General features: G+C 36.4%; 3 protein-coding genes and 1 long non-coding RNA gene across 7 annotated transcripts in view; all 4 read right to left on the reverse strand.

Annotated features, from left to right (window-relative positions):
* The window catches only part of kmt2ba (lysine (K)-specific methyltransferase 2Ba), a 37696-nt gene extending 28100 nt beyond the window's left edge, over positions 1-9596 (reverse strand). For both annotated transcript variants that reach the window (XM_007564948.2, XM_016677906.1), the window contains exons 1-5: positions 9192-9596; positions 3594-5004; positions 2636-2799; positions 2207-2299; positions 1492-1648 (exon numbers count right to left, since the gene is read on the reverse strand). In XM_007564948.2, the coding sequence (XP_007565010.1) occupies positions 1492-1648; positions 2207-2299; positions 2636-2799; positions 3594-5004; positions 9192-9497 (2131 nt within the window). In that variant the 5' untranslated portion in view covers positions 9498-9596. The remainder of the gene's footprint in view (positions 1-1491; positions 1649-2206; positions 2300-2635; positions 2800-3593; positions 5005-9191) is intronic.
* Positions 9597-11011: 1415 nt separating this feature from the next.
* LOC107837716 (uncharacterized) overlaps positions 11012-24689 on the reverse strand; it is a 17105-nt gene continuing 3427 nt past the window's right edge. Inside the window, exons 2-3 of the long non-coding RNA XR_001663759.1 lie at positions 16704-16713; positions 11012-11023 (exon numbers count right to left, since the gene is read on the reverse strand). This is a non-coding gene — a long non-coding RNA (uncharacterized LOC107837716). The remainder of the gene's footprint in view (positions 11024-16703; positions 16714-24689) is intronic.
* LOC103146866 (zinc finger protein 583-like) lies at positions 11704-16011 on the reverse strand. Of its 3 annotated transcripts, none has more exons than XM_007564949.2 (5): positions 15911-16011; positions 15472-15600; positions 14647-14762; positions 12663-12806; positions 11704-12584 (listed from the first exon to the last, which is right to left on the reverse strand). In XM_007564949.2, exons 2-5 carry the CDS (start codon positions 15563-15565, stop codon positions 12009-12011), a joined length of 930 nt encoding a protein of 309 aa, XP_007565011.1. In that variant the 5' UTR covers positions 15566-15600; positions 15911-16011; the 3' UTR covers positions 11704-12008. The 3 variants fall into 3 exon arrangements, with proteins under 3 accessions (XP_007565011.1, XP_016533394.1, XP_016533393.1); XM_016677908.1 differs by having other exon boundaries at positions 15890-15978; XM_016677907.1 differs by having other exon boundaries at positions 15472-15978.
* Positions 17605-23508, reverse strand: ndufv1 (NADH:ubiquinone oxidoreductase core subunit V1). Its single transcript, XM_007564950.2, has 10 exons — positions 23371-23508; positions 23212-23294; positions 22921-23091; positions 22026-22209; positions 20404-20593; positions 20110-20322; positions 18552-18718; positions 18395-18476; positions 18151-18296; positions 17605-17871 (listed from the first exon to the last, which is right to left on the reverse strand). The coding sequence occupies exons 1-10, from the start codon at positions 23473-23475 to the stop codon at positions 17794-17796; spliced, it is 1419 nt and encodes a 472-aa protein (XP_007565012.1). The 5' UTR covers positions 23476-23508; the 3' UTR covers positions 17605-17793.

A 24689-nucleotide genomic window follows, 5' to 3' on the forward strand; every position in this document is an offset into this window, starting at 1 on the left:
CCACAGACAAAAACTCTCAGAGCAGAAACAGATGTTTGGTACTGAAAAGCAACATGAATGCCTGAACCGTACCTGTGTGTGTGGTTGTGCACACTGATCATTTAACTACATATAACACACTCCTTTACTTGGATATTTCTAGTAGATTTGTTGAGTTTAGGTCCATTTGTTAGCCAAAATGCTAAATTGCCTCAAACAGAAGCATTTTTTTCCTCCATTTTCTGTTTTACCACAAATTTTATTGAATAAAATCAAAATCAAATGGGCAAAACTTCAATAGTTGTGGACTACTTGAGAAATAAATGTTCCCTAAAGCTGCAGAGATTTGAAACTGCAGGTTGTAATGCAATCTTTCACAGATCTTTAGTTAAGTCCATTCACCTAATTTTAAACTTTAAACACTCCATGCAAACCAACAAAAGCTATTAAACAACATCAACAACGATTCAAAAGAACAACATTCTTGCTAACCATGCTGAAATATATATAGCAAAACTGTTACGTTTAGACATTATCTAGTAATAAGTGTTTATCTAAATGTCTATTTTTGTTACTAGAGACCATGAAATATGACTTCAGGTAATTTGGTTCAGGTACAAACTAAACCAGGTGATGGAGGTCAGAAATGTCATCATAACACCTAAACCACCTCAGATTTATCTTCAGAAAACTAAAAAGTTTGTAACATCACAGATTATTTACCAGTCGCACGAAACATGACATCTAAGGACAAAACTGTACTTTAAAAACATTTGACAGTCTATTATCAACACAAAATAATAAAAATTGTTGAACATGATTGATTTTTTTAAACAGTACAAACAAAACAAAAATAAAACAGCTAAATTCAAGATTCTGTTTCTTAAATGTATTTAATAAAGTCACTAAAAATGTTTGTTTATTCTAATCTGAGATCAGATTTTATATTAGATGTAAAAAAAACACCTGCTTAATCCACAGTAAGACAAAATATAAATTTGGGTGAGTTTAGTTGTTAAATTGCAAAATTACCACCAAAATAAATGACCCATCCACATGAACAGAGAACCAAACCACAGGAACATTATGACCAAACTATATTTAGATTATTTACTACTTAATTTCTCCCGAAAATAGTAGAGCCAGAATCTGGTCAATAACTGACTGAAAATAATCTACTGCTACAGCAAACATCTGAAGATACTTTCAAAATTAAAACTAAATTTTAAAAATATTGATTGCAAACCAGAAAGAAAGTCAAAATGTAGAGAAAAACATTAACGTCTTTGTTATCGATTCATCTGAAAACAAAACCAGAACTCTTGAGATTCTTAAGTTTAATTTGCCTGAAATAACTTTTTACCAGAACACAAAGAATATTGATACAAACATTAAAGGCATTTCAACTTTTCAACTTTTATATTTTGTAATCCAATCCCAATGCATAAAAAATATTAAATGCAGCCTTTGTTGTATGTGGTAAAAAGCAGATAGTGAAGGGATGAGCCGTACCTTCTGCAGCGGGGGAGAAGGTGATGCCCTCCCTCTCGTGAAGCGGTAGAGCACTGAGTCTGGGAATGTCATCCGGCACCAAGGCACGGGGCTGACCCAAAGCCACGGCGGCCGCCCGGCACACATGCTTGATCCTGGGACCGCCGAGCGGCTGCTCCTGCACACAGACTCAAAGGTTAAAAGCTGGGACACAAGCCAACGAATCCAAGCAGAATTAAAACGCCGATTATGGAATCAGTGATGTTGACATTTGTAAATGTGCAAATCCTAGATGCACTTCTAGTCCTGATAGTCCTTTACCGACTGCAACAAACCCAGAGAGACAGAATCGGGACTTAAAAAATAAGCAACAATATGAATAGATACAGGAAGTGACACTGCTGATTCTTTGAAAAGTATTAATATTCCTTAGGCGCATTTAAAGATGTACATCAAGTTCAGCTGAAATTTTGTGGTTGTATTGAGTTTTCATGTGATAAACCAACACAAAATAGTGCACATCTACAAAACAGAAGGAAACGTAAGACATTTCAGTTTTTGGGGGTGGGAGGAAGTATCCTTTTTTATGTGCACTACTTTGCATTGGTCTATAGTACATCCCAATAAAATATGTGGAAGTTGTGGAGAAAAATGAAAATCCAAGCTGTATGAATATCTTTGAGAGCCACTGCAACGGATACAACATGACTGTGTGTATCTGGTGTTAAAACATTACCTGGGGACCGTACTCTTTAGGAGAAAGGCCAGCTCTCCTCCTTCTCCTCCTCCTCCTTCCACTCACTGGCACTTGTGGTTCCCTTGAGCTCAACTAAAAGTCCAAACAAAGTGGAAACATGCTTTTAGAAACAGGTGCAGTAAAATTAAACTTTTTTAACTAAAAAAAAAAGAAGCCGTGTGATTTACCCTCGATATAATCAGACTAAACAAAGAGGGCAAATCAGATAGTGCACGAGCAAATATTTTCACTTCTCGTTTATCAGTTGGGTCAGATGTCAGTGTTAACATTGAACTGCTTTACTGATGTTTTACAGAAAACAAAAGATGTCGAATTAATGTAATACTTTGTCTGTTTTGCCAGTTTTCTCTTTAAATATATATATATTTTTTTACATTGATTTTCAAAAGCTAGGATTTTTGTTCCTACCTGTGACAGCTTGAGCTGCTTCTGCTGATCAATCTTGATGAGCTGGACTTTGGCTTTCTTCAGCAAGTGCAGCATCCGCTTATTAGCTCCACTGAGACCGAGCCGATGGCTCGGCCCACCCACTTCCAGCACATCACAACCGGGCTCCTCCGTCACTGCTGCTTCTTTATGGGACGGCACAAAAAAAGGTAGATTATTCACAATTTTGTAGCAGGAAAGGCATCCTTTTATTATGACCAGAGCCTTAGACAATATTTTGTTTTAAAGGGGACCTGTAGTGCAAAATTAACATTTTGCTTGTTTTTGTATTTCCATTTGGGTTTCTATTGCTTCTAAAAAACCGCCTGGCCATATTTGGCAAAATGTTAACGTTTTTTTGGTGTCTGGAAAACGAGCCCTTTCAAAAACTACTCCTTGCCTAGCAACCTCAGCGAAGCCCAGCTGGTTACCTAGCAACCCAGACAGAAGTCAACCCATTACTTAGCATCCCTAGTGAAGCTCTAGCATATTTGGTTAGCTGATTTTACTACTGTGCGCTCTACAATGGCTGCTGAAAAAGTTATGTTGCTGACTCGCTATTCAGAAACCACTTGCTACTTTCTTGTTGGTTGTGCAGGAGGCTCTACAAATGCTTTTCAAAGGTGAACAGTTAAATAATTGTGTATGTTTGCAGCCATTTCTATTTGTGTGTGTGTAAAAGTTGAGTTGGGGGGGCGTGGCCAGAAGCAGCTTATTTGGATTTAAAGAGACAGGATGCCCTAAAGCAGCTCGATCTGAAAGGAGCTCAAATAGGCAGAACTGAGCAGAATAAAATCTCATCATCTCAGAATGGTTTTGTGCAAAGAAATGTAATGAACATGGTTTTGTGTAACCCATAGACCTATCCTGTTCAAGGAAGCATAGTAAGTCACTTTTAAACATCTTTTAGAGGAGGAAATACAGCAGATGGGATACTCACTGTTATTCTCCATGTCTTCTGCTGGAGTTTCCTCAGGAATTTCCACGCCTGCCTTGACCACCACAGACACTTTCCTCACAACTCCTGGAGAGTCCATTTCCTCCATCATAATCTTGGACCTCCGTCTCTTCCTGTTTGGGAAAGTCAAACCGTCGTCCTGGTCTCCATGGTCCTCCTGAAAACCTGACTGGCTTTTCTTTTTCTCTGCCAGTTTTAATGTCAGCTTCTTCAAGTTTTTGTAGATCTCGACGTGACTCGCGCCTGAACTGGGTTTGGATGAGATCCTTGATTCAAGCAACGAGCTGTCCAACACCGACTTGGGGTAGCTGTCTAGCGACTGTGAGCTACCGTCGTAGCCTGATTCGTTGAGGGACAGACTGGATTTTGTGTCATCCTTCTGCTGACTTTTCAGCCACGTTGACAGTGAACCCTTTGGAAACGGGATGATTTCCTCGTTAAGGAATCTCTTTGGGGTTTTGATAACGCGGGAAGACCGTCCACTCGTTACAGTCGTACAGCTGTTAGAGCTTTGTGATAGCTTTGTCTCGTCCTCCAGTGGCTCCATGCTCTGACCCTGCGATTCGACACCGTCCACAGCTGGAAGCGGCTCTGGCATGTAGGTATAAAACACATGCCGTGTCCGAACCCGAGCGATTTTCGGCCGCTTGTTAACAGAAGCATCCGTTGATTGTTTGCGCCTATATCCGAACAAAAATCTGCCTCGATGCCGTCTGTGGGCCCTCTTCCCTGAAGTCTCTGCGGCTTTGCTCTGGAGCGACACTCCCGCCTCTTTTTCACTCTGGGCTGCCGCCTCTGGAGACGAACCCAAACCTTTAACCATCCTCATCATCCTCTGACGTTTGTGAAAAGATGTCAAGGAGATGGCGGCGCCCCGGCCCATTTGAAAACCGCTTTTAAGCTTTTCAGATCCTTTTGCCTGAGACGTCTCCAAGTCCGCCAACACTTCTCCTTCAGCCTGATCCGTCCAGTGAGAATGTTCTTCATCTCCAACCGGTTCGGATACACTCGACTCAGTTTCATGAGGTTTAGCATGACTTCCTGATCTGGTTGCTCTTTGCTTCAATGTTCCTTCTCCTGCCGATGTTTGCTTTTCTACATGTTTGGCTTTTGTCCCTTTATTGTGCACTTTGATAACCACTTTCGGCAATTCTTCGTCTCTAGTTGGGCTCTCCTTCACATCCGGCCCTTCCTTGGGAATTCTAGGTACAATTTTCCCAATCAGACTTGGTTTTGGGGTCTTGGGAATAATTTTTCCAATAAGAGGCTTTGCTTCCAGCACCGGATCTGAAGCTTGAGGCGGCTTGGCTTGGCTCACCGATCTCTTGGACAAAGAGGTTTTAGGTTTTGGTGGACAAACTCTTGAGCTCCCAAAACCAGTAAAATCTTCCTCCTAGAAAATATAAAATAAACCTCATAGATGGTAGAATAAAGTATTTGGAAATGTTGAGATAAGGACAGATAATTTGTAAATCACCTGTGGTTTTACGACAACAATATCATCTTAGGTTCAAACTAACAATCTATTGATTATTCTGACGATTAATCAGATAAAAAAAAATTAGCACATAATGTAAGATTTTCATTTAATCTTTTTTTGTACAATAGAAATAAATTAAATTTGCAAACAAGTCATTTTTGAACAAGATATTATCAGCATACAGCCTTTTTTCAGTCTGTACTCAAGTTAACTATTACGAAATTAATAGACAGTTAATTTAATAATCAATTAATCACAATGAATTAAACACTTCAGATCTATTTGTAGAAATGATCAAATTAATTTGGATTTTTTTTCTAACATCTTATCTGTTTTTACTCTTCATAGAGATATTCTTATAGATAGGCCTAAGTGGCAGCAGCTGCTGCTTCTTATCAGCTTTTCCTGCATTTGATTAGCTCAAAACACACAGAAAATACATCAGCTGGTCATTTCCAAACCGAGTCAAAGATGACGGCTTCTGGATCATTTTTCTGCTCTTACCCCAGAAACAACCTAATTAGTTTTTCTTCTAAGTAGCTAATTGTTAGCTTTGATATTAATGAGTTGTATCATCATTTGTAAGTTACTTTAGGAAAAAGGTGACTGCTAAATGCATAAACTAACAGCAAGTTACCCCTTCAGTGCAAAGATCGCCCCAGCATCAGCAAAACACACATTTACTGCAGACTTTGAAGCTATGTGAACAGACAGATAATCCTTTACAATAAGTAGTACTGAACAAATAAAGAAATAACTGCCCTGAATTAAAAATTGGACCAAAGAAAGCAGAAACACGCTGTAAAATAAAACGACTTTTTCACCTGCATGTAAAACAATTAAAATTTTGTAAAAACAAGCCAAAAAACAAATACTGAAAAGGCTGAGTTTTAAGAGCCTGAAAAACAATTTTCCAATTACAATAAAGAAAGTTTGTTTTGCCTGCAAAACTACTGAAATGCGATACAATTACCTGAAGAATATGCAATGTGTGTGCAAAGATAAAACTGGAATAAATAGAAAAAAGTACACTATTTTATCAATAGCTGCTGGAGCTTCAGACAAGAACTTCAAAACATAGTTAGAAAGCTTGTGTGACATTTAGCATAGCATGATACAATCAACTCTCGAATATGTAAACAAAACTGTACTCTATGATCTTTATAAGAAAAATTTTTCATCTTTTTAAAAAAAATAAATTTATATTAATTAATTTTCTTTCTAATAAATTTGTTGGAAAAAAGAGAAAATGCTTTTGTTCACACTGATTCTACCATCTTTGAAGTTTATTCATATATTATTCATATGTTGAATAATAAATATTGTACACTGTTTCATAGGCAGTTAATTTGCAGCAGACTTAGTTATATATATATATATATATATATATATATATATATATATATATATATATATATATATATATATATACATATATACACACACATACATACACTTTTACTTTTTAAACTTCCAACTTATTATTTTTATTCAATTTAACACTGTGTCTAAATAATGAATGTTTATATCATTACATATATAAGGAAACATAATTTTTTAATCCAAATTATAATGCAAAAATATCCTGCATTTGCCAAGTTACTGGTAAAAATCACAACAATTGGAAAATAAAGCAAACATTAAATTACCAACAGCACTTCACAGTGGTGATATATTTATGTTGGTGCTCAGTTTCAGAAGGTGAAAATGTTCTCGGGTCAGATTTCACTAAAATCTGAGCACGGTTCTGTTGTTTGTCCCTGAAATTACCCGATAAACCACAAATGTGCATGTTACTGAAGATGAGTCAGTTCTCTTCATGATTTGATTTTCAGGTACTCGCCCAACAGAAACTGCATCTCAGCATCTGCAGCCTGGCTCTCTGCTGTTACTCCCCTGTTTCATCAGTGTAGTTTTGACACAGCAACTGAATTTTTTTTTTCCCCATTTGTGACTCAGCAGTAAACTAAACGGTTCACACTTTTTCTGCCTGTGCAACATTTAAATTTCAGTTTGCAAGATTTCCATAATTTATTTCTGAAGCAATGCACAGTTCTAGTAAGGATAGATATTTATCTGCAGACAGCTGCAGTTAGCAAAAGGACTCCTTAATTACTTTTCTCAGCAGCCGATAATTCATAATACTTACATCCATCTCAAATGTAAACAATCTTCAGAGTGTTCAGAAGTAAAAACTCTTGAATTATCCAGCAACAAAGAACACGGCACAGTATCAGGAGATGTGGAGAGCTGCACATGAGCATCATTACGAGCGAGAGTCATGTGACTATTTCAGTCAACTCCAAAGAGATTGCATCAGTAAAGTCTTTCTGATGTCAGACAGGAAAGACATTAATTTACTGCATCCAATCTGACTGCAGGATTCATGTGTCCATACAGATGGAAGTCATCTCACCTTCTGTTTTGTATTTTCTTGTAAAACTGACCAAGTTTTTCCTGTTTGATACATTTTCCAGTTTCATTAAAGGTCTGACCTTCTGGTTATTTCCCCCCTCAGATTACTAAAACAAATAAAACAAAATATCCAGCAGGTTATTTGATAAAGGTGGTCGTTTTGAAATCAACAGAAAATGAAGATATAAAATTATTTCATTGCTTTGCTTTTCTGCTTCTTTCTTTCATTATTTGTTTTTCCCCCTTTATTTTTTTCTCTTTGCTTCTTTATCTGTTGTATGAATGTATTGTTGAAGTATTTGTTGCCAACCTTAAAATAATTTAAATTGAACTAAGAAAGTGAATTGTAGATGATACTCATGTTTGATCAATTGAAACAATGAACATATTAGAGAGTTCCTAGACGTGATTTATTCAATAGATAAGGAGAAAAGGTCTGATATGTCAGTATTTGTTCGTGTAGAGACAATCAACGAAAATATACCCAACACTAGACTCCTTAAAAACAAAAAACAAAAAAAAAAGTTAAAAGTTATGGTAAATATACAATTAGGCAGCTTTACATTTAAGGTAATCTTTCTATTTAGTTAACATGTTTCTTATGACTGGAACATTAATGTTTTACAGAGGCCCAACCAGAGTCCTGGCTTGAATCCAGAACAAAAAAAATCTGTAGAGGGAGCTAATGATTAGGGTGATGGCAAGGAGGCCTCCTAGCCTCAAAGATTTGTAGTCCAATACAAAGACAAATGGTCAAAAATGTGTAGAAGAAACAGCTCAGCAATTACACAAAAGAGTGTCCATAGGTTACAGAGAATGGTGTAAATAATTTTGAATTAAAGAAAAAAAACGTGTTAGCATTTTTACCAGAATGAATTAAAGTAGCATCTTCAAGAGATATTATTTTGACACAAATTGTAAGTTGTTACAGCAACTCAAAACACGATTCTCTTGAGAAAACATCAACTTTTCTTTGCAGGCGATTTGATGCCAGAAAAGGATTAACATGAAACCCTTCCTAGCCTTTGTCTGATCATTAACCAACTGCAGACATCCTTCAATTTACTCTGAAATGCTCCTAACGTGTTGTAGGACTGGCTTCACAGACTCTATATAAGGTTAATTAAACCTTTGCTTTCCTCCCGCTGCTGCCGACGTTCAGCTGACGTTAAAAAACACCGAGCAGTCAGCTGACATAAACTCCAACGTGGAAAGTAACAAAACGTTTAAACAACGACCAAAATCACCGGAGAGCAGCTCTTAGCAAACCCGCGTGGAAAAACCAATATTCACAGGATGCCAAAGAATGGTTGCCACCAACAAAAAGCCTTTACTGCTGTGCTCATACCGCCAAAGTTTCCGCCTTATCTGCTTTTAAAGCAAACACTCGACTGGACGGATATTTATACCTCAGATGCTACTTCCTATACCAGTTCCGCACAGCAGAGTATTAATACATGCAGAATAATCACACGAAAACAATCGCTAGTAATCCCATATGAAACATTCCCTGCAGGCAAACAGCTTCGTGCTACAATGCTACTATGTGTTATGTTTGTAGCTAGCTAGCTGCACATAAGCTAAACTGTGCTTTATATAACAAACATAACAAATTTGTGTTTTAACATCGCAGGGAGTGCTTATTCTGAATTTAAATGGCACGGTTTTTCATCTAGCCGACTCACCTCCTCGCTATTGCTGGAGTCGAAGCCCACATCCCTCCGCCGACCGTGCTTCTCAGCCACCCCCAGCAGCCGCAGCAGGGACGGATCCTCGCCGAACGCAAGGCCGGTGTTGACGGGCCTCGGCCCGGCTGCGACCAGCTCTCCGTAGTCCGAGCCCAATCTTCCGCGTCTGGTCCGTTTTCCCGAGCGCAGCCTGCTGCGACCCGTTAACGGACGACCTGGGAAGCGAGCCCGGGCCGGCGGTGCCTGAGAACTCAGCCCAGCGGTACTGGAAGGAGACGATAATCCGCCTCCCGAGGCCGCCATTATATTTACTACAACAACGGAGACAGCGCGCGGGCAGAGGATCACTGCAGCGGTGCGCGAGGCAAGATGGGTCTCCTCGATGCAAAGGCGCGAGATAGGTGCATCATGGGTAGACGAACGTCGCCGGAGCTGCTCGACGTTCGACGACGTGGGCGACTTTGCTTTTAAAATGAGCTGTTTTTGGTGTTTTGTTGTTTTCGTTTTAGTTTTTTTGTTTTTACTTGTGTGACGAATTTAAAATAATAGAAATAGCATTTGCTTAAATAAAGGCTGAAAACTTTGATTTCTACTAAAAATGCTAACATATGTTTGAGCTTCTTATGTTTTTTTAATTGCAGGTCATGAATTTATTTGTGTATTTATTTATTTATTTATTTATTTATTTATTTATTTATCAAATTTAACTGATAGAGACAGACACACAATCACTGACAAACTGTATTATAGTGAGCTAATTTGCAACACTTGTCCCTATGGGTTTTTATAAAAGTATAAAATACTATAAAAAATAAACAGTATAAAGACCTGTATGTTTTCATGTCATTTTTAAGATACTACAGAGAAATTGAATAGTAGTAAAAGAATAAAATAATTAAATGTGATATAAACACATTTATATGTGTTTATATATACATGACATACATACATGACAATTGTCAAACATTGTCATGTATGACAATGTTTTATTGTCATACATGACAATAAAACATTTCAAGCATGAATGCATTGCTGTTGACACAGCTAGAGTTTGGTTTGCTTTTTAAACATATTGAAAATAATCACAGACTTTGAATTAATTGTGATTGAATTCCACATTGTGGAAATTAAATTATTTTGAAATGCTTCCATCCAGACTCACTTAAACACTGGTCTTAATTTGTCTAAAATGTCTTATTTGGGCATAGCAGAGAAAAATAATAGTAATTTAAGCTTGAACGGGGTACAGGTCCCACCCACATTAATACATATCAATATGAAACTTTTCATTATAAATACATTGACTGGATTTTTATTTAGTGAAAGCAAGCAAGGAATAATATTAGTTTAGCCAAATTCTTCACATGCACAAGGATTAATATGCCTTTAACCAATTTGGGAAAGCTCAAATTGCTCAAATCAGAAGACAGAGCCCTTAATTTTTGGAGTGGTGACCTGGCAATCTGATAAAACTAAAATTGATGTCTTATGTCATATTTATAGAAAATAAGCCCACAAGCCAAAGAGCACCATACCCATGGTATCATGCTATTAGTTTCAAAAAGGAGTGGTGTACTTCACAAAATAATTTGCATCATAAGGAATTAATTGATATTAAGGTAAACTCTGAAGTGACACCAATTACTTTGATGCAGAAACATAAAGACAAAAAACGCTTATTGGTGCAGAGTTCTATAAATGGAGCTGTTTTTTTTAAACATATTTTATTATGGTTGTTATGAGATACAGTGCCAATGCCACGTTTGCACATTTTTGCTAAAATCAAATACTTAACTACAAAGTATTTCCCACAACGCAAAGAAGAATCACTTTGCTATTTCACTATCAATATCAAACTTTTAGGATAAAACGAAGGCAACATGAACAATGACTTTTATGAGGTTGTTGCTTTGTAAAAAATAAATCCTGATTATTTACACACAGAAGGGCAGGTTTTCAGTGTAGGGCATTTTGTTAAGCAGGGTTTGTACACTTTTCCAACAATAAAATTCAAGCACTTTTTAGGCATTTTCAAGATAAGCTTTCAAACTTTTCCAATAAAACAATACAAATGAATTAAAGACAGTTCCAATTCACTATTATATGGCATCATTTATTACCGTTATGAATGTTTTGTGATAGTATCCTAAATGTAAGGGACTAAATAAACTAAACTAACAAAATTTTATGTTTTAAAAATTCTTTCTCAGACACCTGATTGGTCTGACAACAAAACAAAAATTTAAGAAAATAAATCTCCCAATTTCAAGAACTTTAACACAAATAAAATACCAAATTTATTTAAATTATTGAGCCATTGTGAGTATAAATATTCATTACATTTAACACATTGGTTTGCTCTAATTAAATGCTCAGACACGGCATAAATAATCACTTGACTTTCAGTTAAGGAGTCTTTTCTCCTAAATGTTTATTACAAAACTGTGCGAATACAATATCAAGCACTTTTAAGGATTTTTTTTTTTTTTTTTTTACAGAAATGAAGCACTTTCCAAACCTTGAAAACGCCTCAGGGTTTCCCCCAATGTATTATAAGCCTGGCGGGCCACCAGGCTTATAATACATTCCACTACCTTGCACCTAATTGAAATTCAAGAATTTTCAAGGATTTCAAGTACCCATTCGAACCCTGGTTAAAAGGAAAAAATAAATAACGTTCCTGAAACAATCGGCAATGTGATGCACAATTCTGCTTCATAAACTTATTCTAAAATATCATGCTGAAATTCTTCACCAAGCAACATGAATGACATGATGATACGACACCAAAGGAGGAAGTTTTCTCCTCCTCCATCATCTCTTTTCAACAGCCTTCTCCGTCTTAATATGGGAGTTTTGATGAGCCTTTAGAGTACTTTCTCTTGCAAAGCTCTTCCCGCAGGTAAGGCAGGGGTATTCAGAGCTGGGAGCTTTCAGAGGACGAGAGCGATGCAGTTCTTTTTTGTGAGCTCGCAAAGCTTCAACTGTGGCAAACATCCAATTACAGTCGTCTTCAGGACAGGGAATTTTACACTTCGCAGACGAATTCGAGTCACTGTGTTCTTTTGCAACATCTTCCTGCTTGATTTTCTTATCAACTTCCACCTCTTCGGAAGAAAGCGTAGGCTCACAGGCCCGCTTTTTGCCACGTGACTCCTCAAGATCGCAGTCAGAGGTTTCCTCCTGATGCTGCAGGAGCTCGTCTTCCGTCTGGAACACAACACCACATTTACAGCACTGAAACATGTCGACGTCATCGGCTGCAGCCTCTTTCTCGGGATGCATTGCGATGCGATGTTTGCGGAGTCGAAAGGGAACGGGGAACCTGGCGCCGCAGTCGACGCAAAGAAAACGCCGCTCCCCACAATCCTTCCGTCTGTGTTGGTTCAGCTGTAAGACGACAACCGATCAGCACAGCTCACAATTTATGGCGAACATGTAAAACATTAGAAGAAGCAGCTTTCCAACCTCGGTAAACGTGCTGAATCTTTCCTGACAGAGCGAGCAGGAAAATGGCTTTTCTTCGGTAAAATGTGTAGGTTGGTGCTGGCTGAGCTCCGCAGTCGTGGAGAAAGAGCTGTTGCACTTGTAGCACATGAACAGAGTATTATTCTGCAAAAAGAAAATAATTTGAAAAAAATGCAAATCCTTCCTGTTTCAGACTCATATTTTCTTAATACTCAGTCTGTTCTTTCTCAAGTTTCACTATTTATTTGTGGCATAAAGGTGTGCTGTGTTCAGGCTTTAATTATAGAACATGAAACTAGAGTATGCATGCATGGATGAATGGAAACAGGCTGATGCTTAAAATAGGCAGCAAATTAATATTAAGCAAATAATCAGACATCTGAACTTTCTGAACTAACGTTCAATAGTTTGCTTCAACAGACTAACAAATTTGCAGCTTGTTCAAACTAAACACGGAAAAACATGGCTGTATTGAGCCTTGTAGGTTACTTGTATGGTTACTTTTCCAACCATAGTTTTTCCTCCTACTTAATGTTTTAACATTATGTTTGGATGCAGCACTGAACAGCCAGCTTCCTGGGCCTCTTTGTGGAGGATGTCAACAATGGTCTCACTGTTGCCAAGAAAAAAACCTATGGGCTGTCCTAAAAGTTGTTAGATGACATCACTGCCTAATTTGCATATTTTATGGGGAGTAGAAGAAGAGAATATCAAAAGTTGGCAAGACAAAAAGTGATTAAAATTACTCTAAATTTGTTTGTGTAATATAAATTATTTTCCTGAATTACACTACATAAATCAGTCTTGCATAATATCAAATATACCTAAAAGACAGTTATCTGAGGCACAGATATTGGAGGAGGTGAATCAGTGACTGAGGCTGTGAATCAATTGCAATGATTTATTTTAGTGCAACAAAAAAAACATGATAGTGCAAAAGCAACATGATAAATTTTGAATAATGTTTACAGCTTTTGCAGAGCAGGGTCAACGGCAGCTTTACCATTGCGTGATTCAATTACAAAGTTACTTTTTTTATCTGTTCTTTTGTTGGCAGTCCAAAGAAAAAAGCTGGAATTGGTTTTAGTTTTGACAACCTAAAGTTTAAATTATTTTCACCAGTATAAGGCTGTATAACTCTGTGCTCTTTCATGGAGTGCTAACACTACAGGGAAAAGTAATCAGAGTACATTACATATTTATTTTTCTTCGGCACTCACACCCCCAACAATAGGCTGGACTTACTCACACACTGCAATCTAAATGAGAAAGTCTCCCAAACCTCAGAAGAAAGTCACTGGCGATTGCTGAAAAGTCACTAAATTTAGTGACAAAGTTGCAAATTTGGCAACAGTGAATGGTCTACTGGACAGGTCACTAGTCCTTACTCCAAATATCTAAACCATAACATCACATTTCTGTACAAACATTTATTTTTTTAATTGGTCTCTTATTTTTGTGACTTATTTTGGGGTTTTATTAGTTATAATTCCATTTATCAAAATTTACAGAAACAAGTGCTTCAAATAAATCACTTCATGTGCAAAAGACCTGTTTAAGATTTTCACCATTTGAGTCCAATTACTGAAATAAATTAACTTAACATATTTGTTTACCTACATGCATATGCAGGTAAAAGGCTGCTCAAATTTTGGACTAAAAAAATCATAATCCCTACTCAGGTCTGTTTATAAACAACTTACAACTTTGTTATAACAGTACTATCCCACAAATAATACATCTAAAAAATAATAAAACTATGGTAGTAAATGTGTTATTTATTTATTTTTTAAATTAGCTTCCCAACAATTTCTTAAAAATTTCTGCACCTGAATTTCACTGAAGATTATTTGATACTAATGTTAATTTTTAGGGTAATACTTTATTGGGGTAGAAATTTTGATAAATTATAATTTTTTTTATATGGATTGGAGAGTTTACTGAAATATTTTTGAGACATTTTCCATTTTTATGGTTTTTATACCTGCTGTAGTTGACGCTTGTACTCGTCCCGATGGTTCCTCTTGATGTGTCTCTCCTTGGATTTGAGGTCTCTGAAAGTGATCAGGCAATGGAAACACTGCAGACTCTCATGGTGATCTGTAGTGCAGACGACAGACTTAGAAAGTAGTTCATGTTTAGTAACGTGTTTATTAAAAGTATTCACCCACATTTACATTTTTCCTTTTACCTTTTTTTCATTGGTTTTACAAATAAAGAATGATTAACTCGACTACAGTTTGCTAAAATGCATGTGGGAGATCACTAACTTAATCTAAACACTGATTGTAACAGGTGAATATTTATGCAATCACTTACTTTACATTAAATATTTTTCTTTAATTATCATTATTTTGTAGAAATCAATTTTAACTTTGGATTAAAGTCGGTTTAGATATGTATGTCTCTAAGTGAATGAGACAGTATGATATCCTTCTTAATTATTTTATTTTTTCTTTGACATTTTACTTCATTTCATTTCATCTAGGTCTGAACTTTGATTTCTACAACACATCAAAGAATACATTTCAACCACCTCTTCCGAATTTAAGAATACATCTTTGAGGGAATAACACAAAATAAAAACATCAATGGGGCAAGCAATGGGGAAGTCCACCTTAATAAACAGGTGTCACTCATGAACAGAGAAACCTGTATATTTTGAAAAAGAAGAAGACCAATGAAGGTTACTAATTCAGCCTAAAATGTTCCAATATTAGGTTATACTCTAAAAGCTTACAAATAAGACAAAGGAGACTTATGTGTTTACATGTTCTTTGTAGTGATAGTACAGTAAATATCAGCTTACAGTACTCAGGGTCGCCCACAGGGTCAGATTTGGTCTCTGCAGAAGAGGACTTCATTTCATTTCCAACAACCACTTGCTCTATTTTCATTTCCATCTTGATGCTTTCACCGAGCTCAGATCCACATCAAACTGTAAGATAAGCACAAAATTTTAGTTATCCATTATTAAAAGGACAACTAAACACGTTATAACTGCGTTATATCTCTACTCGGGCGTAAATTCTTTAGCATCCAAGATTGCGATAAATAGAAAACGTTGTAAAATTATGATAACCGTTGCACCACGATGGAGGACCACGCAGGGCAGCACGCAGCACAAGCTACGCCATTTGGTTTGAACTTAAAAAATAATTGAATTAAAAAACATTTTCTATGCCCGTTGTATAATTTATGCGATGGTTAAATGATCAATCATTCACTTAAAACAAATCCAAACTTGCTTTTGCACCATCTGCAGCGTCCACGGAAACGAAGCCGTTGTTTAGCCCCCGTCACGTGACATGGGAATAGAAAGTCTCGCGAGATTAGAGTTCACCACTACAAAGCTAGAGCAGAGCCATAGACATTATACGGCACTGATATTTAGTGTCCAAAAATTGTACTCAAGAGTAGCATTACTTCAGCTTATTTTTACTCAAGTAAAAAATAAAAAGTAGCCATTCAAGAAATTAAGAGTGAAATAATTATTTAGTAAAAAGCCTACTAAAATACTTAGTAACATTTTTAATAAGTAATAGAAGGTAGCAGAAATGATTGATGATCAAAACATCAATCACATCATATTTAAAAATATATATATATCAGACTAAAGTATAAAAATATGGGGAATATTGATATTTTAAAGCTCAAAATGAAAGCAATTCATATAAATAACAAAATTACAAAATAAAATCAGGCAAAAATCCATTTTCTTTTCAACGTATAACTGATCAAATTTAAACAAAAAGCTGCAGGCTAGTGTCTGTGTCTGGTAATTATTTTGGTTAAAACAAACTTGTTCTTCATTCAGAGAAGTCGCTCATAATGAGTAGAGTATTATTTAACTCAAGTAAGAGTAGAAATACTTCACAATAAAATTACTCAAAAAAAAAAAGAGTAAATTAGTACTTAATTTTTTTTCCCAAAAAGGTTGCTCAGGTTTCTTTGTAATTTTCCACAACAGTTACCTGGATCTGCCTGAAGTGTTTCTTGATGCTAGTTGACTATTGAGAATTGGAACAGCCGTATTCATACTCAGATTAAACTACACAGATGGAATCAATTTACTAGTTACATTTTTGGAAGCAATTGTTTTCCACAGATTTTATTGAGAAGTAAGAAGAGGATGAATAAAACTTCATGCCACATTTCTCAGCTTTCTATTTATGCTCTATGGTGGTCTGTCACACACAATCCTTTTAAATGCATTGAAATTTGTGATTGTTTTGCAACTAAATGTAGAAAAATTACCCTTCCAGCACCATCTTATCCTAAAGACATCATAGTTCCTAAAAAACTGTTTCTCTCACACTGGTAGGTATTCTCGCGGTTCCTAATCCATCTAAAAAATGAGAGCCATATCTTTCATCGGGTACTATGTTGTTGAACTGGCTCTTCTGATAATGTCTGAATGAAACACTGGAAATCAATTTTGTGATGAAAAACAGTGTCAAAGGTAAAGACCTAATATCTTTGCTCAAACAGAAAATAACTCAATATAGTGGTTATAATCAGATTTATGTCTTTACACCTTAAATACAGATACTATTTTAGCAGTACTTCAACTTTCATGATTCCTGTCAACATCAACGTAATCCCCCACAAACCATCTTTAAAGATCCAAAATGTTCTGCTTATATTTTTCAAATTTCTTTTCTTTCTTTTAAATTCACTCTTTCACAGATTTTGTATTAACCCAGAATACATATCCTACAAATTTAGTTACTATTTATTTCATAAATCAGACAGTGTTTACTTGAAAACTCCTACTACTCTTCAATTTTTGTGAATTATTAACAAAAATAATATTTAAAGTATTTTCATGTGGATAAATCTACTCCATAAGATTGAAATAAAGAATATTAGCATCTCAGTATCAGTTTTCTTTTCCACATACCAAAACTCCAAAGTAGGAAAAATACAAACAATTCAACTCTTAAAATCACCCAATAGTTTCAGGTAATAAATCTTTATTGGGATTTTCAAACACAACAAAAGTGTCACTCGAAGCTTCCCGATGAGGCAAAAAGACAGTACGTTATCCTTAGTTTAAATATTTCTCACAGACATGAAGTTAAGGGCGTTTGGAGGCAGAATGAAGAAATCAATATGTTGAGAACGAGATTTAAGCCACAGCCTTTTTCTGCTGCTGGTATTCAGCGATTCGGCTTTCCATCACGGGCCTGAAGTGCCGGATTAATCCCTAAAAACACAAAAAAAGAGATTATTTATGCGCAATATCACTTCAACATGCAACATCAAGTCAAAGAAGGAGCAAAGACGCAATGCTGGAAGACCTTCAGTCTGGGAATAAAAATATTTTTCCAAACTGAATTTCTTTTCCCGCATCTGAAATCCACTAAAACAAGTTCTGGACACTTTAAGACATTTCTCCCAAAACGCAGAGACTCAACAGAACCTCCTGCAATTGGGTTTTATCTCTGACTGTTGGAATGATTCCTCTTCTCCGACATGTCTTTACCTGAACGGGCCACGCTGCACCGTCACCCAGCGCGCAGATGGTGTGTCCCTCGATCTGCTTGCTGAGCTCCCAGATCATATCGATCTCCGCCGGCCGCGCATCGCCACGAACAAAACGCCACATCATCTTATTCATCCAGTCCACTCCTGCAGAAATCAACCAGAGCATCCAAAACAAAACATATTATTTTATTGTTTATGAAAATAAATCCTTAAAAAAAAATAACTTAATGAGAAGCATTTACCCTCCCTGCATGGTGTGCACTGGCCACAACTCTCATGTTTGTAGAACTCGATCAGTCGGGCGATGGCTCTGATGACGTCAGTCTGGAAAAGTGACACCAATCAACCAATGACCAATGCTACCGGCGTCTGGTCGCTCTGCAGAGGTGACGGACTCACAGATTTGTCCATGACGATTAGAGCGGCCGTGCCGAGGCCGGTCTGGGCTTGAATGAGGCCGTCGAAATCCATCAGCACCTCTTCACAGACCTTCTTGGGGATAAGGGGAGTTGAGGATCCTCCAGGGATTACAGCCAGCAGGTTATCCCAGCCTCCACGAACGCCACCTACCGCACAGATGTTGCTTTCAATTAAGTTGGGAATAAAAAAAAATGTAGTCGCTTATGTTAAGCCGTCCTAATCTTTGACTTTATGACCGTTCTGCTGAAGGAGAACATGGCAGATGGATTTAGGTCATCTCTTTGTGACCTTTCTACTTAATTACACTTCCAAAGAAATAGATTTAAAAACGCACATTAAGGAAAGACTCCTCCCTGTTTTTCAGACAAAAAAAACAACAACAAAAAAACACTTTTCTCGAGAATTCAGCAGATTTGGGTAATAACTATAGTTGCACTCACTCAGTTTACTTGAGTAACTTTTTTTTAGAAAATATGTACTTTTAGGAGTATTTTTACAACACTGTACTTTTTACTTTTACTTGATTTATTTTATTATGAAGTATCGCTATTCTTATGGTAAAATGTTGGTTTGTTTTAACCACAAATTTACCAGACAAAGACACACACCTGCAGTTTTTAAAGTTTTACACTGACATTTTTGGAAAATTGTTGTTTTAAAATTATTTTGTTTACATGAATTACTTTTATTTTGGTCCTTAAAATACCAAAATTTTTACGCAACTTTAGATTTTGGTCCAATTGAAGTAATTTTTAAATGTTAAATGATTAATGTTTTGATCGGTTACTCTGTACTTTTTCACTCTTATTTGAGTAATCTCTGTTTTTTATTGTCACTTGAGTAAAAATATGTTTACATAGCTCTACTTTTACTTGAGTAAAAGGTTTTTTTTACTCTGCCTACCTCTGGTTTTCAATTATGTTCAATAAAAAATAGAAAATGTTGACGTTCATCACCTTTTTAAATATGGAGGCTGCAAATAAACGGACTGAATGAAGGAAGAAACAACAGGGGAAACAGAAAGAAGGCAAGGACAAAGGAAGAAAGGAATGAAGGGAATGATGCAAGGAAAGAAGGAAGGAGGAAAAGGCACAGAAAATAAAAGAAGTTAGGAAGGGATGAAAGAAGAAAGCAAAAATGGGGCAAGTGAATAGAAAAAAAGGACGGAAAGACAAAAGCAGTGAAAGGATGCAGAACACATTAAAAGGTGGACACAAAAAGGAGCAAATGTCCCAATTTTTTACATCAGATTTATCGTCAGAATAATCAAAAGAGTAATCAATCACTAAAATAATCGTTAGTTGCAGCCGTATAAAAATGAAGGGAATGACATGAGAGAGACAAAAAGGACTGAATGAAGGCTAACATTTAGACGGTGTAATTAAAGGAATAAAATCTTTATTTTTTCCAAACTCAGACCTTTAAAGTGCTGAAATCAAATGTCAGACTTTCCCAGATGTTTAAAAACCATGCAGGAAACCCATTTGGATGTTTTCACCCAGATTTAAAAAACGAAAGCCGCCACGTTGATGCGTACCTGCGTGTCTCTCGATGAGCTCCTTCAGAGGGATGGACATCTCCTCCTCCACAGTGCAGGGGTGGTTCACGTGACCCGAGATGTTGAACAGTTTTGTGCCAGAGTTTCTCTCCCTGCCGAAGCTCACGAACCACGACCCTCCACGGCGACAGATGGTGGGCGCCACGGACACCGTCTCCACGTTGGCGACAGTCGTCGGGCAACCAAACACACCTTCATCAAGAGGAGGAAACGCGCGAGTTGCCAGGAGGAACCCACTGGGACGTACGGATGTTGTTTGCTGCCTGAACTCACCAACATCTGCAGGGAACGGAGGCTTGAGACGCGGCTTGCCCTGCTTCCCCTCCAGGGACTCGATGAGGGCGGTTTCCTCTCCGCAGATGTACGCGCCGGCGCCACGCATCACAAACACATCAAAGTCGTAACCAGAGCCGCAGGCGTTCTTTCCAATCAGCCCAGCAGCATACGCCTCATTGATGGCCACCTGAAAGAGAAGGATGGGTTCATTTTGATTCATTTATTGAAAAGATTTTAACGCGTTTCATTTAGTTGAAATCGTGTTCTGTTTTTGTATTCATGTTTCTGACGGACAACCGCAAACACAAACAACAGCGATGAACAACAAAGTGGCTTTTCTTGCCACACTGAAGAGTAATTTTTTTTAAACTGACTTTATTTATTGGAAGCAGTTTCACAAACAACAAAGCATTTTGACAGAAAGAACTTCCAGTTCATCATTTTCCAAAATCTTTTTAACCTCCTTTATCCCAGCAAAGGACAGTTCTGGGTATAAAACCAGTCAATATGAACCTGCAAACAGCATAGAATATATATAACAAAAAGCCAAATAAAAAAAATTAAGAACAAATTTTTTTAAAATGTGTTTTTGCTTCAAAAAATTATCTGAAATATATGACTGTTGTTTACAAGTTGTGCTAATAAGAGTTGAAGCTATTCAAGCCCAAATACTGTTTTAATGCAAAACATGTAGCAGCAGGAATGCTGATGTCAGCGTTTCTAAAGAAGTGTTTTTTTAATAAGTTACATGAATGATCCTGGATTCATGAAACACTTTGAAAGCTAAATAATGAATGATTGACCTAAATAAAAAGATTGAAACAATAAATATCTCTGTTGTTGAGTTCAATAATTTAGCACAAAAAAGGGTTTCTTTAAGTAAAAAAAACGTTGCTTATTTTGTATATATATAGTTTTCAATAAAAATGTGATTAATTAAAATGTTTAATCAAATCCCACTACTAAAAAACAAATAATTTATTTCTGAAATTTGGTAGAAATAGGGAAAATTTGACAAATAATAGACACCCATTTATGAAGAATCAATTACATATAGCTCTGGAAAAAAATAAGAAACCACTTAAAATTATCAGTTTCTCTGATTTTACTCTTTATAGGTTTATGTTTAAGTAAAATTAACTTTGTTCTTTTATTCTATGAACTACTGACATGTCTCTGAAATTCCAAGCAAAAAATTTGTATTTATTTGTAGAAAATGAGAAAAGGTCAAAATAACGAAACAGATCAGGCTTCAAATAATGCAAAGAAAACAAGTTCATATTCATTTAAAAACAAAAATCCTAATGTTTTAATTCAGGAAGAATTCAGAAATCAATATTTGGTGGAATAACCAGGAGGTTTTCAATGGGGTTCAGTGCAGTGGTTAATTTTTTCCACAGTTGTAGTTGTACTTGTAGTTTCCACAGTAATTTTATGTCAATACTGAAATGTTTGTATGTCCTTTTGCCACTTTCGTCTTAAAAAAATTGACTATTCATTATTTAGAAAGTTTAACACCAATAGATATAGTTTTATACATATTTTTTAATTAATGCTTTCTGCATTACACAACAGCTGTTTAATGAACTCTGTCACGGCGTCAATGTGCACACGTTCACCTGCAGGTTGGACGACTCGTTGTAAAACTCTCCTCTGATGTAGATGTAAGCAGCACGAGCCCCCATGGCCCGGCCTGCGATCAGGCAGCCCTCCACCAGCTTGTGCGGGTCGTGCCTCATGATCTCTCTGTCCTTGCAGGTTCCAGGCTCTCCTTCATCTGCATTCACCACCAGATACTTTGGCCTAAAATACAGACACAAAACTGGGTCAAGTCACGTAGGAAAAGCAGCAACAATTATGGAAAGCAGAATCAGTTTCCCATCGGATAAAACTGAACTGTAAGAGCAACAACATGAATGTGAGCAGAAGAACCGAACTAGGAGAGAAGTTAATAGATTAACTGACTGATAAACATTTATGAAATTCTTTGTTTTCATTTCAGCTATTGAGGAAATCAATGATTGGTTCAATAGTAAATACAAGTAGAAAAATTTTAACAAATATTTCTAGCTGCATTTAAGGAAAGAAAGCTGAACCTAACATTTACAATGGAACTGTGAAAAAAGTCTTGAACAAGGTTGAAACAGTTAAGCAGATAAATCATCATTTCATTGATTATTAAAATTATCAACTCATTTTGTAATCAATTAATCTCACGTTACACAAAAAAGGCAACTTTGCCGAGAGAACACACTATGAACAGTAATTAAGCCAAAACTATACAAATGCTGTAAAATAAATAAAAAAATTAAAAAAATTCAGTTAATCAAAAAGGAATCAACAGACCGTTCGCTGTACTTACTTTAATTCAATTTCACTTCCCTCTTCAACCTAAACCCAGATTACTAATATAATAATTACTTTCTTGACTCCATTTCTATATTATTGAAGGCTTTAAAACAAAAAATATAAGGAGGAGATCAGAGGTAAATCGGCCAGGCTCTCTGTACTGACCGGCCGTCACTGGGCTTGTTCATGAAACTCCACTTCATGCCAGTAGGGAACCCGGCTCCGCCTCTCCCCCGCAGGCCAGAAACCTTGATCTCATTAAGAATCCAGTCAACCCCCTTCAAAAGGATCTCCTTGGTTTTGTACCAGTCGCCACGCTTCAGTGCCCCGTTTAGCCTACCGGGAAGCAAAAAGCAGGTAAATATTGTAAATTATTCCTTTTTTAAAATCATTTTGATTGCCCAAGTGTACAGAATGAACGTTGTGATGTTCTGGATTAAGTAAAAGTCATGTTACCTCCAGTCATGACGGCCATAAAGATTTGTGAAAATTCTGTCCTCGTCTGCCAGTGGGCCAAATTTAGTTTTCTTTGGAGCACTCTGCTTAAAGAAAAACATAATTTTTTTGTATATGCTTTTTAAAAGTTAACGGTTCTAATTGAAACAGACAATGTACCTGTGCAGTGCTGTTGAATCGACAGAGAGTGGTCACGCCTCCTTGGCTGACCGCAGCCGGAGCGCGGGCCACGGCGCCCACCACCGAACGAGACAAGGACAGCATCCTTCCAGCAGCAAACACAAAGAGCAGCAGCTTTAATACTTCAGCATCAGAGCTCTCAAGTTATTTTAATTCAACAAGACAGAAATAAACACTTTTTTTCATCAGAAAACTAAAAATCTTTTAAAAAAGCTATTATTGGACCAATATTTTCCATAACACACAGCTCTTCATGTCAAAAACAGCTGCCAGAACAGAAACATGTGAGGATTGAAGTATATTTCTAGTGACAAGAGCAAATATAGTGTTAACAAAACATCCAACAAATGTATAAGTTATATGTCGCAATCACACTGTTAGGATCCAATAATTGCCCCATGTTGCTTGTACACAAACCATTACTGAATGCAAACAAACTTATCTTGCAGAACCTCCTGGACAAACTACAAAGGTTTCAAATCTACAAAATGTCAAATTATCTTGTAATCTTTTAAATTGGTCTTTGTCAGTTGTTCTCCAGGCTGTTTGAATGTGTTTCTAAATTTCTTTTTTTTGACTTCGACTGCTCACTTTATATGCAATCTTTGTAGTTGACCTTATCAAAATATTGGGAAAAATGTAGGAAAATTGGGCTAGTATACCACAAAAGCAGCAAGTTGTGTTGCTTTTGCATATTTGACCAAACCTGTGAAGTTTTTGGTGTATTTAAGTATGCTGTGCTAGTGCAGAGTTATCAAATATATTTGAAATTCACTACATTTATGACCGGGTTTTTTTGTTGTTTTTTTTTTTTTTTTTAAAGAAATGTTTTAAGTCACTTGAGGGCTGTTTCTCTGTATTGGATCTATGGTTTTATTTTTGAAACAAACAAAAAATTTTAACTGAAAAATTATTTTGAACCTGGGAAAACAAATTATAAAGTATATATTTTATTTAGCTCAGATACTTGTTTTATTCAGTTCAATAAAAGCATACTGTGTCGTAATTAGAATCTCAATGTAAAATCCACAAAAATAATAAGTGCCAAAATAAGACACTTATCGATGGTTACATCACGTTAACCTGTACATCCAAAACATCAACTTAAAAACAAAAACAACATGGCTGTTACTTTTAAGAACAATCCCAAAATTATACGTATTTTGATATTTCAGAGATTGCCTTGTCATATTTTGTGTTGTTACGTCAGATGAACAAAAGTAAGCTAAAATGGGAGAGAAATTGTGATCAAAGTAGTTGAGTTGTTACAATTATTAAAATTACTTATATTCAGTACA

Source organism: Poecilia formosa, unplaced genomic scaffold (genome assembly GCF_000485575.1).
Source record: "Poecilia formosa unplaced genomic scaffold, Poecilia_formosa-5.1.2 Scaffold169, whole genome shotgun sequence".
Lineage (NCBI taxonomy): Eukaryota > Metazoa > Chordata > Actinopteri > Cyprinodontiformes > Poeciliidae > Poecilia > Poecilia formosa.